Source organism: Ailuropoda melanoleuca, chromosome 10 (assembly GCF_002007445.2).
Source record: "Ailuropoda melanoleuca isolate Jingjing chromosome 10, ASM200744v2, whole genome shotgun sequence".
Lineage (NCBI taxonomy): Eukaryota > Metazoa > Chordata > Mammalia > Carnivora > Ursidae > Ailuropoda > Ailuropoda melanoleuca.
In genome coordinates, this window is record NC_048227.1 from 38,525,778 (window position 1) to 38,537,047 (window position 11,270).

The 11,270-nt window shown below is 61.2% G+C and overlaps 1 protein-coding gene across 4 annotated transcripts; it reads left to right on the top strand.

Moving 5' to 3' along the window:
* The first annotated feature begins 2,149 nt into the window (after positions 1-2,149).
* RGS11 (regulator of G protein signaling 11) lies at positions 2,150-10,963 on the top strand. 4 transcript variants are annotated; one of them, XM_002920190.4, is made up of 16 exons: positions 2,150-2,522; positions 2,604-2,654; positions 2,834-2,940; positions 3,639-3,690; positions 3,816-3,874; positions 4,099-4,175; positions 4,352-4,433; positions 5,611-5,679; positions 6,775-6,804; positions 6,888-6,949; positions 7,052-7,165; positions 7,259-7,374; positions 7,496-7,583; positions 7,676-7,814; positions 10,623-10,705; positions 10,794-10,963. In XM_002920190.4, exons 1-16 carry the CDS (start codon positions 2,426-2,428, stop codon positions 10,915-10,917), a joined length of 1,350 nt encoding a protein of 449 aa, XP_002920236.1. In that variant the 5' UTR covers positions 2,150-2,425; the 3' UTR covers positions 10,918-10,963. The 4 variants fall into 4 exon arrangements, with proteins under 4 accessions (XP_002920236.1, XP_019656198.2, XP_034526628.1 ...); XM_019800639.2 differs by having other exon boundaries at positions 2,150-2,654; XM_034670737.1 differs by lacking the exon at positions 5,611-5,679 and having other exon boundaries at positions 2,150-2,654.
* Positions 10,964-11,270: the final 307 nt, after the last annotated feature.

An 11,270-nucleotide genomic window follows, 5' to 3' on the forward strand; every position in this document is an offset into this window, starting at 1 on the left:
TTTTTTTTTTTTTTTTTTTTTTTTTTTTTTTTTTTTTTTTTTTTTTTTTTTTTTTTTTTTTTTTTTACAGGCCGCACCTGGGGCTCGACAGTCCCCTCCCCTCCCCTCCCCACCCCCACCGGATCTTCTGTCTGGGCAGAGGGGACCCTGGAGCCAGCCCAGCCTTGGGAGCTGGGGGATGTGGGTGGCGGTGAGTGTGCAGTCTTTGGCTCCACATCCCAGAGGCATTCGCACAGAGGGACCTGTGTCCACATACCCGGGGACGAGGGGCCCACCCACATAGTGAGAGGCAACATGGAGTCACACAGCCATTCCTCTGATGTTTGTGGACTGGGCTCCGGGAGTGTGCGGCAGGTCCCTAGGCTGTGTGCGCCCGCCCAGACCGTAATGGAGCGCCCTGTCCTTGAGGAGGAAAGGACACTGATCCAAAGCCGAATCCTGTGGTGGCGGGCTGAGACGGGAACGGGGTGAGCTGGGCCTCAGGCTGGGGACAGCCAGATCCAAGGTCTGAGTGGGGGCAGTGGAGGGAGCAGAGCACCAGCCTGAGTCCCCCTCCTTCTGTATACTCCTTCTCCCCCCCCCCCCTTTCTGAGGACACCCAGGCATCATACCCACCTTTGCCTCAAACAAGAGAGAGACGGTCCCCCTGCCACCCTGGCTTCACAAACAGACCCATCCACTCTAGTCTCCTCTGCCCTGAGTGTCTAGCCTGGATGAAGCCCCCCTCCCCCACCAGAGTCCAGTCGGGGGGCCGTGTTATGATTCCCCCAACTGCACCCCCCAAAATTTCTGCAGAGGAGGGCCATGGGTGCTAGGGGACATGTGGGCTTGGGTTGGGACTTTCCCCCTTGGAATTCCACCTGTCCACAGTCTTCCCAAGGCGGCATTTCCCCAGCTGGGGACCAGGCCATTCTAGGGCCCCATTTCTGCTGCCCTTTCGCTGGTGGTAGGGGTGGAGGGTAGTTAGTCAGGGAAGCCACTTGTCCAGGCTGGGGACAGCTATGGGACCGGCCTGACCCCACCTGTGTGTGCGGGGATGGTTGGGAATTCCCTGGGATCTAGGGGAGGATGGTACCCTGGTAGAGGTAGGACACCCCCCTCCAGTTCCCCTGCCCCAGCTCTTCCTGGACCTGGCCTTGTGAGCAGTGGAAATGCATCAGTCTAAGCCTGTAGGTGGATGGCCAACCCTATCTGCCCTGCCCTGTCCCCAGCACCGCCTGAGGGAGGAGGGGGACTCTATCTCCAATAAAGCAGAAATAGACCGATTTGAACTTAAAAATGGGGGCGCCTGGATGGCTCAGTCAGTGAAGCATCTGCCTTTGACTCAGGTCATGATCTCAGGGTCCAGGGATAGAGGCAGCTTCCCCCTGTCCTCCACCCCGGCTCATGCCCTCTCTCTCTCTCTCAAATAAATAAATAAATAAAAATCTTAAAAGAAAAAAAAAAAAAGAAAGAAAAGATAAAGGCCAGCAACGGGGCTCCGGGGTGGTATGGCCAAGCTGCTGAAGCAGGGAGAGAAAGGGCTCAGATGGCCGGCGTCCGTGGAGTCTCCGTCTGTTCCCCAGCTGGTCCTGCCCGGGTCTCTGTGCAGCTGGGGGTAGTGAGCTTCCTGCCATCTTCCCCCGGGCCTCGATGGGCCCCCAGCCAGCACACCTGCGCAGCTGTGCAGCGTCGCGCCAGCCTGGAGGCACCGACCCGGCGTGACGTAGGCGTCCCAATCACAGACACACCCCTGGGGCAGTCAGAGCCCTCGCCTGACTCCACCCCCGCGCCCTGACCGCTGGCGTGGCCGCGCCCCGAGGAGGCTGCCCAGGGCGGGCTGTACAAGGCGGGCACTACAGCAGGCCTTCACCTGTTTTCCCCCGCACCCCGCCGCCCCCACAAATAGCCTCTCCTAGAGACCCTCCTCTCCCGGAGCCCCCACCTGCCCCCTGAGCTCCGCCTCCCTCACGGTCCCCCCACCGTCCGGGTGCAAGGCCCCTCCCACGGGCGCGGGCCTCCGCCTCTCCAGACTCCAGACCCCAGACCCCAGACCCTGCGGGAGCTGAGGCTAGCGCGGCCGGGGCCGGCGGGGGTGCGGAGCCGAGCTCGCCGGGGAGCGGGGCGGGAGCAGGGCGTGCGNTCCGGGCGTCCGAGGCCGGGAGCGGCAGGAGAGGGGTGGGTGCGCACGAGTGTGCACGCGGGTCTGGGGGCGACGGCCCTGTGTGGGGCGGGGCTGGGCGGCAGAGACCCGGCGGGGGGGTGGCCCTCGCCTCCGCCCCTCCCCCGCTGCTCTGCGGCCCGCCGCGGCCCCACATCCCACCGTCATGCGCGTTAATCTTCTCTGATCTCTCTGATCCCGGGCATCCCGGCGCGTTGCGGGGCCTCAGGATTTGGGGCGGGGGAGGCCGGCAGGAACAGCCCCTCAAGGCCCCCCTTCGCCCAGATGGAGCGGGTGGTCGTGAGCATGCAGGACCCCGACCAGGGCGTGAAGATGCGGGGCCAACGCCTGCTCGTCACCGTGATACCGCACACCGTGGCTGGTGAGGCACGGCCGCCGGTGCGGGGCTGGTGGAGGCCCTGCCTCGGCCCGCCCCTCCCCCATGCCCGTCTCTGCTGTGCAGGCAGCGACGTCGTGGAGTGGTTGGCCCACAAGTACTGCGTCTCCAAAGAGGGTAAGGGGGTCAGCCCCTTGCTCGTCCCGCCCCCTGCCCTGGGGTCCCTGTGCTGATGGCCTAGGCTGGGCCTTCCCAGGGCTCCCAGGTGTCAGGGCCAAGCCAAATGCCCTGGGGAAGGAGAGCTCCCAGACTGGTTCTCCCAGGCTGGGAGCTCACCGCCTTGACCTCCCCCGCAGAGGCGCTGCACCTGGGTGGTCTCCTAGTGCAGCACGGCTACCTATACCCTCTGCACGACCCCCCCAGCCTTGTGCTCCGGTCAGATGACACACCCTACAGATTTCAGGTCAGGTGCAACTAACCCCAAACCAGCAGCCCAGCTAAAGGGGACTTGCAGAAGTGGGGGTGCTGGGATTGGAGTAGGAAGTGGTGATGTCATCGCATGTCTGGGTCCACGGCCCCTCCCCAAGAGTCTGGACTGTAAGTGCCCTGCAGCAGAAGGACCAAATTAAGGGGAGAGACCTTTAGTTTCTCTAAGGCCGCAGCAGGGCCCCCATAAGGGTTAGTACCTGCAGAGGGTTCTGATGGTTCCCCTGAGGACCCTTAAGTAAGTCCCCACTCATGAGGAAGCCGGTGCGGCACCTGAGGACGGGATCCTGGCATCTCGGTGTGTAACCCCAATCACGACAGAGCGCCCCTGCCTGGCCTCCCTGACCACAGCGCCCCTCACCCACAATCCTCAGCACAGACTGAGTACATGCATGGCTTGGGTGGGCCCCACGCCACCCCACCAGACAGTAGGGACTCAGGGAGCCCAGGCAAGGAGGCAGTGCCTGCACCAGGCCCCCAGGGGTGAGTGGAGCTCAGTTCCAGGTGGGGAAAATGGCCGGGGTCCGTGAGTCTCCAGGCTGGGGGCAGACAGGCAGATTCTGAGGCACCACCTGGCCAGCCCAGTCTCTTCCCAAGGGGTCTGTGAAGGTGAACAACTCCTGGGGTGGGGAAGGCCCAGGAGGTCCAGGACACCGTGTCCCTGCACCATAGCAGACGCCCTATTTCTGGACGAGCACGCTGTGGCCAGCTGCTGAGCTGGACTATGGTGAGTGGGGAGGAGGGGGCTGACCTGGGACAAGTGCGAAGCACTGCTGCCCTCCCGCCCGAATGATGCCTTGTGGACGAGGGGCAGAGATTTCTCCTCTGCAGTCTGGCCCCCTGTCCTTCCAGCCATCTACCTGACTAAGAAGAACATCCGAAAGCAGGGGACCCTGGTCGGCCACGAGAAGGTGGGGCCCTCCTCCCCCACTGGCTGAGTCCAGCCAGAGGAACCCAAGCCCTTGGGTTGGCTCCGGGGCCTCGCACTTTGCCCTGGAGCACACAACCCAGGCCCCAGGACAGTGCAGACACGCAGACACATCATCCCCGTATGTCTCTGTGGGGGGGTGGTTGGTCTGCACCCCAGAGCTGGACACGGGAGGGGTTACCCAGTGGAGACCTCCACATCCCCCAGGAGCACTGTGACCAGCTGCACAGGAAGATGAGCCACATGTGGGACCTGGTGGTGATGCAGGCCCGAGAGCAGCTGCGGTAAGATCTCGCCCTGCTCACGTCAGGTGGGCGCCGAGGGGGCAGTGCCCTGCAGGCCCAGGACTAGCGCATCGGGCACTGGGAGCCGTGGGGCCAGAGACAGCACGGCCCGGGGTTGGCTGCCCACCAGGCTCTGGCCTGGCGCCATGTCCCCCCAACGCCACCTCCCTCCCCAGGGCAGCTAAGCAGCGCAGGAAGGGGGACAGGCTGGTCATTGCATGCCAAGAGCAGACATACTGGCTGGTGAACAGGCCCCCGGTAAGCCCCCTTGTGTGTGGGGAGGGGTGGCGTGGCTCCTCGTACAGCAGTCAGGTCTTGCGTGGAGGCAGTGTGTTTCCCTCAAATGCTCTCTCTGGACCTACATTTTGAGCCTGTGGTAAGGATGTGGCTTTGGGGGTCCCAGCAGGAAGTTCTAGTTCTGTGACCCATCAGAACCCAGAGATCACAGGGCCCGTCCACACGCCACAACAAACCAGTTTCTTTGTGGCCTAAATGAGGAGGCACAGTGGGGCCATGCTTACCTACAGCATCGAGGGACTGAGGTCACCGGCCAAGGACTTCTGGGGGCGCTGGGCTGCAGCTAGGCCTTACCCAGAACCGGGGTCTGGGCAGGTGGTTTGCAGTCCCCCTCTGTGGGGGGCTGTGGGGCATTCACAACCACCGTGAGTGAAAGTTCCTACGGGAAAAATCGTGAAAAAACAACTAGCGAGCCACCCACAGGCCCAGTACCTCATCGGGGTGTGTGTGCACGCGCCCGCGCCGGGTGGGGGTGGGGCTGTCCCTGGAAGATGGTTGCTCATCTTCTGCTGGAGGGCCAGGTGGGTGGGGTGGGGGGAAGAAGTGGACGTGGCCCCAGGGGTGTGTGTGTGGGCTGAGGCCAGGGCCGTGCAGGGTGAGGGTCCAAGTGGAGGGGACTGGGAACGGCAGCTGGAGCTCCCGGGTGAGCGGGCATAAGGGCCGTGCCCTGGGCCACGGAGGGAAGAGGCCAGACAGCATGTGTGTTTGAGGATGGAGCGGCTAGATGCGTGGCAAGCGACTGTCTCAGGCAGGGTGGTGAGGGGGGGCGCCTGGCTGGCACAGCTAGTGCAGTGTGCAGCTCTTGGCCTCAGGGTTGTGAGTTCGAGCCCCCTGGGCGTACAGCCTACTGAAGAAGCCGCAGCGTGGTTGGGTTTGGGGTCCGAGCAGTCAGGAGCAGAGCAGGGAGGTGAGCTCGCCGACGTGAGGTCCCTGTGGGGTGGGACAGGTGGAGACTTGGCTCAGGGGCTCGAGTCTCAGACTCTGCGGTTCCTCCGAATGTCGGTTTCCGTGTTACAGGATGACGTGTGGGTGCAGAGCCTCAGTTTACAGAGGCGGGTGGGGGGCAGGAACACAAGGCTAGCTTGGGTCTCGACGCCCCCACCTGGGTCGTACCCCCATCTCGGCCTTCCCTCTGCAGCCAGGTGTCCCCAGCGTCCTGGAGCAGGGTCCAGAGCGTAGCTTCTGCGCTGCTGAGGGAGTGCAGATGGTGAGGGCCCCGCACACGCTCCCCACCACCCTGCATACATGTCTCCCCACCACCCTGCATACATGTCTCCCCACCACCCTGCATACATGTCTCTCCACCCCAACCTGGGGGCTGCCCATCCGTCTGTCCGTCCGTCCGTCCATCCATCCATCCAAATGGCACTTGACCCTGACACCGAGAGGCCCTACTCTGCTGTTGGCATCACTCGCCCCTGCCTGCACCCCCACTCCCACGCCTCTGCTCTCACCTCTTGCCTCCCCAATCTGCTACACTGGGTGCAAGTAAGTGTGATGGGGCTCTGGGAAGGGTGGGAGCTCTTCTCCAGGCTGGGGCAGCCTCAGGGGCCAGGGGACTTGGAGAGTGCCCAGCAGAGCCATGGGCTTGAGGGGCCTGGGCTGAGCCAGCCACCTCCCGCCAAGGCCTCCAGTGGCCTCTGGACAGACATGTCCAGACCTGGTACCAGCTGAGCCCTCTGTTCCAATCCCACAAACCCCAAATATACAGTATCTAGTGTCTTACAGAGAAAGCTTCCTCCTGACTTTGAAGTTATAGTTCTCCACCGTAGGTTGTAGTTTTCTCGTTACAAGGTTGGCCAAAGAGAGCCCAGACCGACAGTGGAGATCCCAGGCACTCTGAGGGTCGTGTGTGTGTTGGGAAGGGTCAGCCCGTCCACCTGGCCCTGAGGATGCGGCAGGCAGGCTCTGAGCTCCGAACAGGATGGGATAACCTTGAGCTCAAGTCAGCAAGACCGTCCCCCACTGTGACCCTGTGGCCTTATCTCTCCTGTAGCTGCTGGTTTTTTAAAAATGACCTAAATACATTTGAAAATATGAAATAGGGACAATTGGGGAACTGCAGGGTAATTCTGACAACCTATGGGCTCCATGGAACATTCCAGAAACCCCTGGACTAGAGGCCCCCAGATGCTTCTTGGAAAGCCAGACCCCTCCTTTAGAGGAAGGGGCTCCAAGGGGCAAGGCAGGGGGCCTGAGTCATTCTACACCAGCCCCAGGATGATGGGCTCATGAGCCCAGGGTGGGTTGTCAGTCCCCACGGGGCCCGCCTTCTAACTGCAGCCCATTCGGCCCCTTTCAGACCAAGAATACGGAGTTCTACAAGCAGGAGGTAGGTTGTGGGGGTGGGGGAGAGAGGGGCCTGGGCTGGTGGACCCCCAGCCCAGGCCCCATCTCACAGGCCTCACGTCCTAGATGGAACGCTGCAGGAAGGCCCTGACCAGGGCCCGGGTGAAGTCCTCCGTCTGCCTCGAGGCGTGAGTGGGCTGGGGGGCCCAGAGCGCAGACCCTTCCTCTAGTGCCCTTGTCCCCACAGCCTCTCCCTGCACTGGCCCCTGGCACCGCCCCCCACCCCCTAGGTACCTGAAGTTCACCAGCCAGCATGGACCACACGACCCCATGGTGTCAGGGTGCCTGCCCAGCAACCCCTGGGTCACAGACGATGACACCTACTGGACCCTGAATGCACCCAGGTGAGCCCAGGGTGGGCAGGGGGCCCTGCTCCCCAGCCTCCCGTCCGCCGGCGCATTCCTTGTGCTCCTGACCGGCCCCCCCCATCCCCTCAGTGTGGCTGTGCCCACAAAGCTCCGTGTGGAGCGATGGGGTTTCAGCTTCCAGGAGCTCTTGGAAGACCCCGTGGGACGGGCCCATTTCATGGACTTCCTCAGGACCGAGTTCAGCGGTGAGAAGCCCCATGCCCTGCTCGAGGCCCCCGGGAGGGAAGCTGCTGCCGGGGACCGTCCAGGTTTCTGCCAGCCCCGGCCGCAGCGCGGGTGGGCCTCACCTGGCGTGTGGACCTGCAGCTGAGAACCTCAGCTTCTGGGAGGCGTGTGAGGAACTGCGCCACGGAGGGCAGGCCCAGATCCATGCCACGGTGGACGCGGTGTACCGGTGAGCGCCGAGGGCGGGGGGCGGCCGGCCGGTGGGCGAGCGCGTGGAGCCCCGCCGCTGGGCCTGTCCCTCTCCCCCCTCCGCCGGCACAGGCAGTTCCTGGCCCCTGGTGCTGCCCGCTGGGTCAACATCGACAGCCGGACGATGGAGCGGACCCTGCAGGGCCTGCAGCAGCCCCACCGCTACGTGCTGGACGACGCCCAGCTGCACATCTACATGCTGATGAAGAAGGTGAGCGTGCGGGCCGGGAGCGCTCCCCGCTGGGCCAGCACCTGCCGCCGCGCCCGCCTTCCACCCGCAGCTTAGCTCCACTTTACGGAGGAGCAAACTGAGGCTCAGAGGGGCTGAGGGCTGGCCCAGCCTCTTGCGTAAGGAGAGGTCCAGTTGTGATTTTAGGAAGTGTTTCGTCTCGTGTTGCTGCCGTAACAGTTGCCCGAAGCCCGGGGCCTTACGACGGCGACGTTCTAGTCCGTCCCAGCGTGCGGGTCAGAAGTCCCGCACGGGTCTCCTGGGGAGAACGTCGGGGTGTGGGCAGCGCCGGCCCCTGCTGGAGGCTCCGGGGCGGGGCCATCACGTGTCCGGCCTTTCCCGGCTGCTGGACACGGTGCCTCCTCATGCGCCACCCCTCCTGCGTCCTCAGGCCGGCAGGTAACCTCTCCAGCCTGACCCTCTGTCCTCCTGCAGGCTCCTCTTTGACTCAGGCCCCTGGTGCCCGCGGGCCTGGCTGTCCAATCCAGCACATCTCCCCGCCTCTGTCCCCAAGCACAGGTCCAGGGCTAGGGTATAGATATCTCTGGGGTCTTCTCTAAATGCCACAGCCTATAAATATTTATCTATTTTCTTTTCACTTTGCTTGAATTTGGGTCTAAAGCAAGGTACATATGTTAGAATTGGTTAATAAATCTCTTAAACCTCTTTTTTTTTTTTTTTGTAAAGTAGGCTCCATGCCCAGTGCAGAGCCAACGTGGGGCTTGAACTCACAACCCTGAGATCAAGACCTGAGCTGAGCTGGAGTCGGACGCGTCACCGACTGAGCCATCCAGGCGCCCCAAACCTCTTTTTTACGTTTATTTATTTAATCTCTTCACCCAGCATGGGGCTCGAACCCACGACCCTGAGATCAAGAGTTGCACGCTCTTCTGAGTGAGCGAACTGGGCACCCCTCTTAAATCTCTTTTTATTTTTTTTATTTATTTTAATTTTTTTAAGATTTTGTTTATTTATTCGACAGAGAGAGAGACAGCCAGCGAGAGAGGGAACACAAGCAGGGGGAGTGGGAGAGGAAGAAGCAGGCTCATAGCAGAGGAGCCTGATGTGGGGCTCGATCCCAGAACGCCGGGATCACGCCCTGAGCCGAAGGCAGATGCTTAACCGCTGTGCCACCCAGGCGCCCCTTAAATCTCGTTTTAAAGTGTGGTTTTGTTCTGAAGGAGTTGCAGTCCTGTGTTGTGGCCTGGGTCACACTAGTGGTGCCTCGCGGGGTCTTTGGAGTGTCTCCCTGCCATCTGTGTTTCTGAATATCGGTAGCGATGTTTCAGACTGGGTCAGATTTGTCTTCAGTTCTGTTGTGTGTTTGGTGTTGTGGACAGTGTTTTTCTTCAGAGACGGTGTGGGGTTCTCCCGTCGGGAGGCACATGGGGCCCGGCCATCTCTCGGTGTGTGTCGCGAGCAGCCCCTGGCCGTGGCTGGCCGGCCCGTGCCTGCCTGTTTCTGGGCTCACGTCTCGGAGGCGTCTGCCCTCTCCTAGTCTTTGTGGCTCGGTCATCTAGGGAAGGCAGAGTCGATGCCCGATTCCTTCTCTTATTTTCTCCTTTTCAGAATAATGACTTGGACCCACTGTGTGTGCCAGGGGTGGTCCGTGAGTTTGAGATGTTTTTAATACCGCGGTAAATCCGCCGTCTCACCAGATGACGGGTTTCATTCCCCGTAGTTCTTGTTCTTCCTTGCTGTGCACCGGCTGGCTGCCGAGGCACTTGGGGTGTTCTGGGATCTGCAGCGGCGTGTCGCGGGCCCCCTGCACCGCTCCCGTCGGCAGCCCCGGCCCTCCTCCCAGGCTCTTTAGAAATCGACCTGTGCGCCAGACGTGTTCGCTGTCACCTGGATTGTTTGCAGGCCTTTCAGTGAGCAGAATCAGGGCACGGGAGTGTTTGAAGCAGAGCGTATCAGTTGTTCACGCGGACACACTCGTTCAGACCCAGCGTTACAATCTCCGTCCCCTCTCCGACTTCCTCACCGACCCTCTGAGAATCGTGGTTTGACGCAGCACCAACGCAACGACTCTCCTGCTTTTCCTCACATTTCGCTCAGGAGTCGGAACCGAACAGCACGGCACTGCCGTCTAAGCGCAGTCACTGGAAGTGGCCTACGTGTTTCTTGGCCTGGTCCTGTGTATATACCGTCCCGGGGACGCCCCTCGAATAGCTTCCTTAGGTGTGGTCAGGGTGGCGTCGCCCGCTGGACGGTCACCAGCTCACTTGTTCCACTTTACCTTCAATGTTCAGGAATTGATTATTTGTTGTTTTATTTTGTAATTATGTAAAGTATCTACCCAGGTTCAAAATCCAACCTACAAAGAAGGTACATTTCAAATCAATTGAGTTATATCCCAGTCCTTCCTCAGTCTTCCCGTCTTCCCACTGAAATTAACTATTTAAAATTTCATATTTATTGTCCTTTAAAAAATAGAAACAATTAGGTTCATAGGTTTCTCTCTTTCTTTATTGGATACCATACAGTTTTTCTCGCCCTCACTCTTGGGGGTACACCGAGAACCAGGGGAGGCACTACTTGGGATTTCCCGCTGGAGGTCCCATGGTTCACCCCTCCGAGCATGGGCACTGGGCCCCTGCCCACTTTTGAGGGTTAATAGCTCCACTGGGCAGGAGCCCAGGTCTCCCTGAGTCTGTCTGACTTGGTCAGGGCAGGTCTGGGATGGTTGCCGCCATCACCGTCCACTGAAGGGGCTCTGGGGCTGGCTGGGGCCCCAGCAGTGCCAGGCTGGACCCCCCTCGGAAGCTGGCCAAACGCCGTCTCTTGCAGGACTCCTACCCGAGGTTCCTGAAGTCTGCCGCATACAAAGACCTGCTGGCAGAAGCTGTGATTCCCCCCGATGCCAAGAGACGGTGAGCTTGGCCATGCCCTGCGGCCGGGGCAGTGAGGCGGGCAGGCCCCTCACAGCTGCCCTGTGCTCAGGTCCGCTCTCGTCCACAGGGTGTTCCCGTTTATGCGTAAGCCGCCGCATTCGAGCCCCAGCCCTGCTCTCCTACCTGCCTCCACCTCTGGGGAGCCTGTGGCTGTGGCCAGTGGCCCTGAATGTGGTGATGGGGACACCTAGGTGGGCATAAAGCAGGAGGGGAAGCGGACACCCTCCCCGCTTGCCCAGAGTCCTGGCAGCTTTTGAGACCACTGGTATGGGCGTCCCCTAATTCTTAGGGGGCCCAGCCTTGCCCCTATACCCATGGCCTCTTGGGCTCCCATCTTTTCCCTTGTCAAGCTGTCCGCTCCCCAGAAGGGGCTGGTCCAGGTGCTGATTCCCAGGAAGGGGTGTTGGGTGTCACTGTCTGAGCTGGGGTCACCTGAACAAAGGTGGGATGAGATGGGCCAAGCAGGTCAGGTCACACGAAGCCCTAGCATTCTGTGGTCTCCAGTTCGTTAAACTGCTGGCCAATTCCAGCTGGCTTCAGCCAG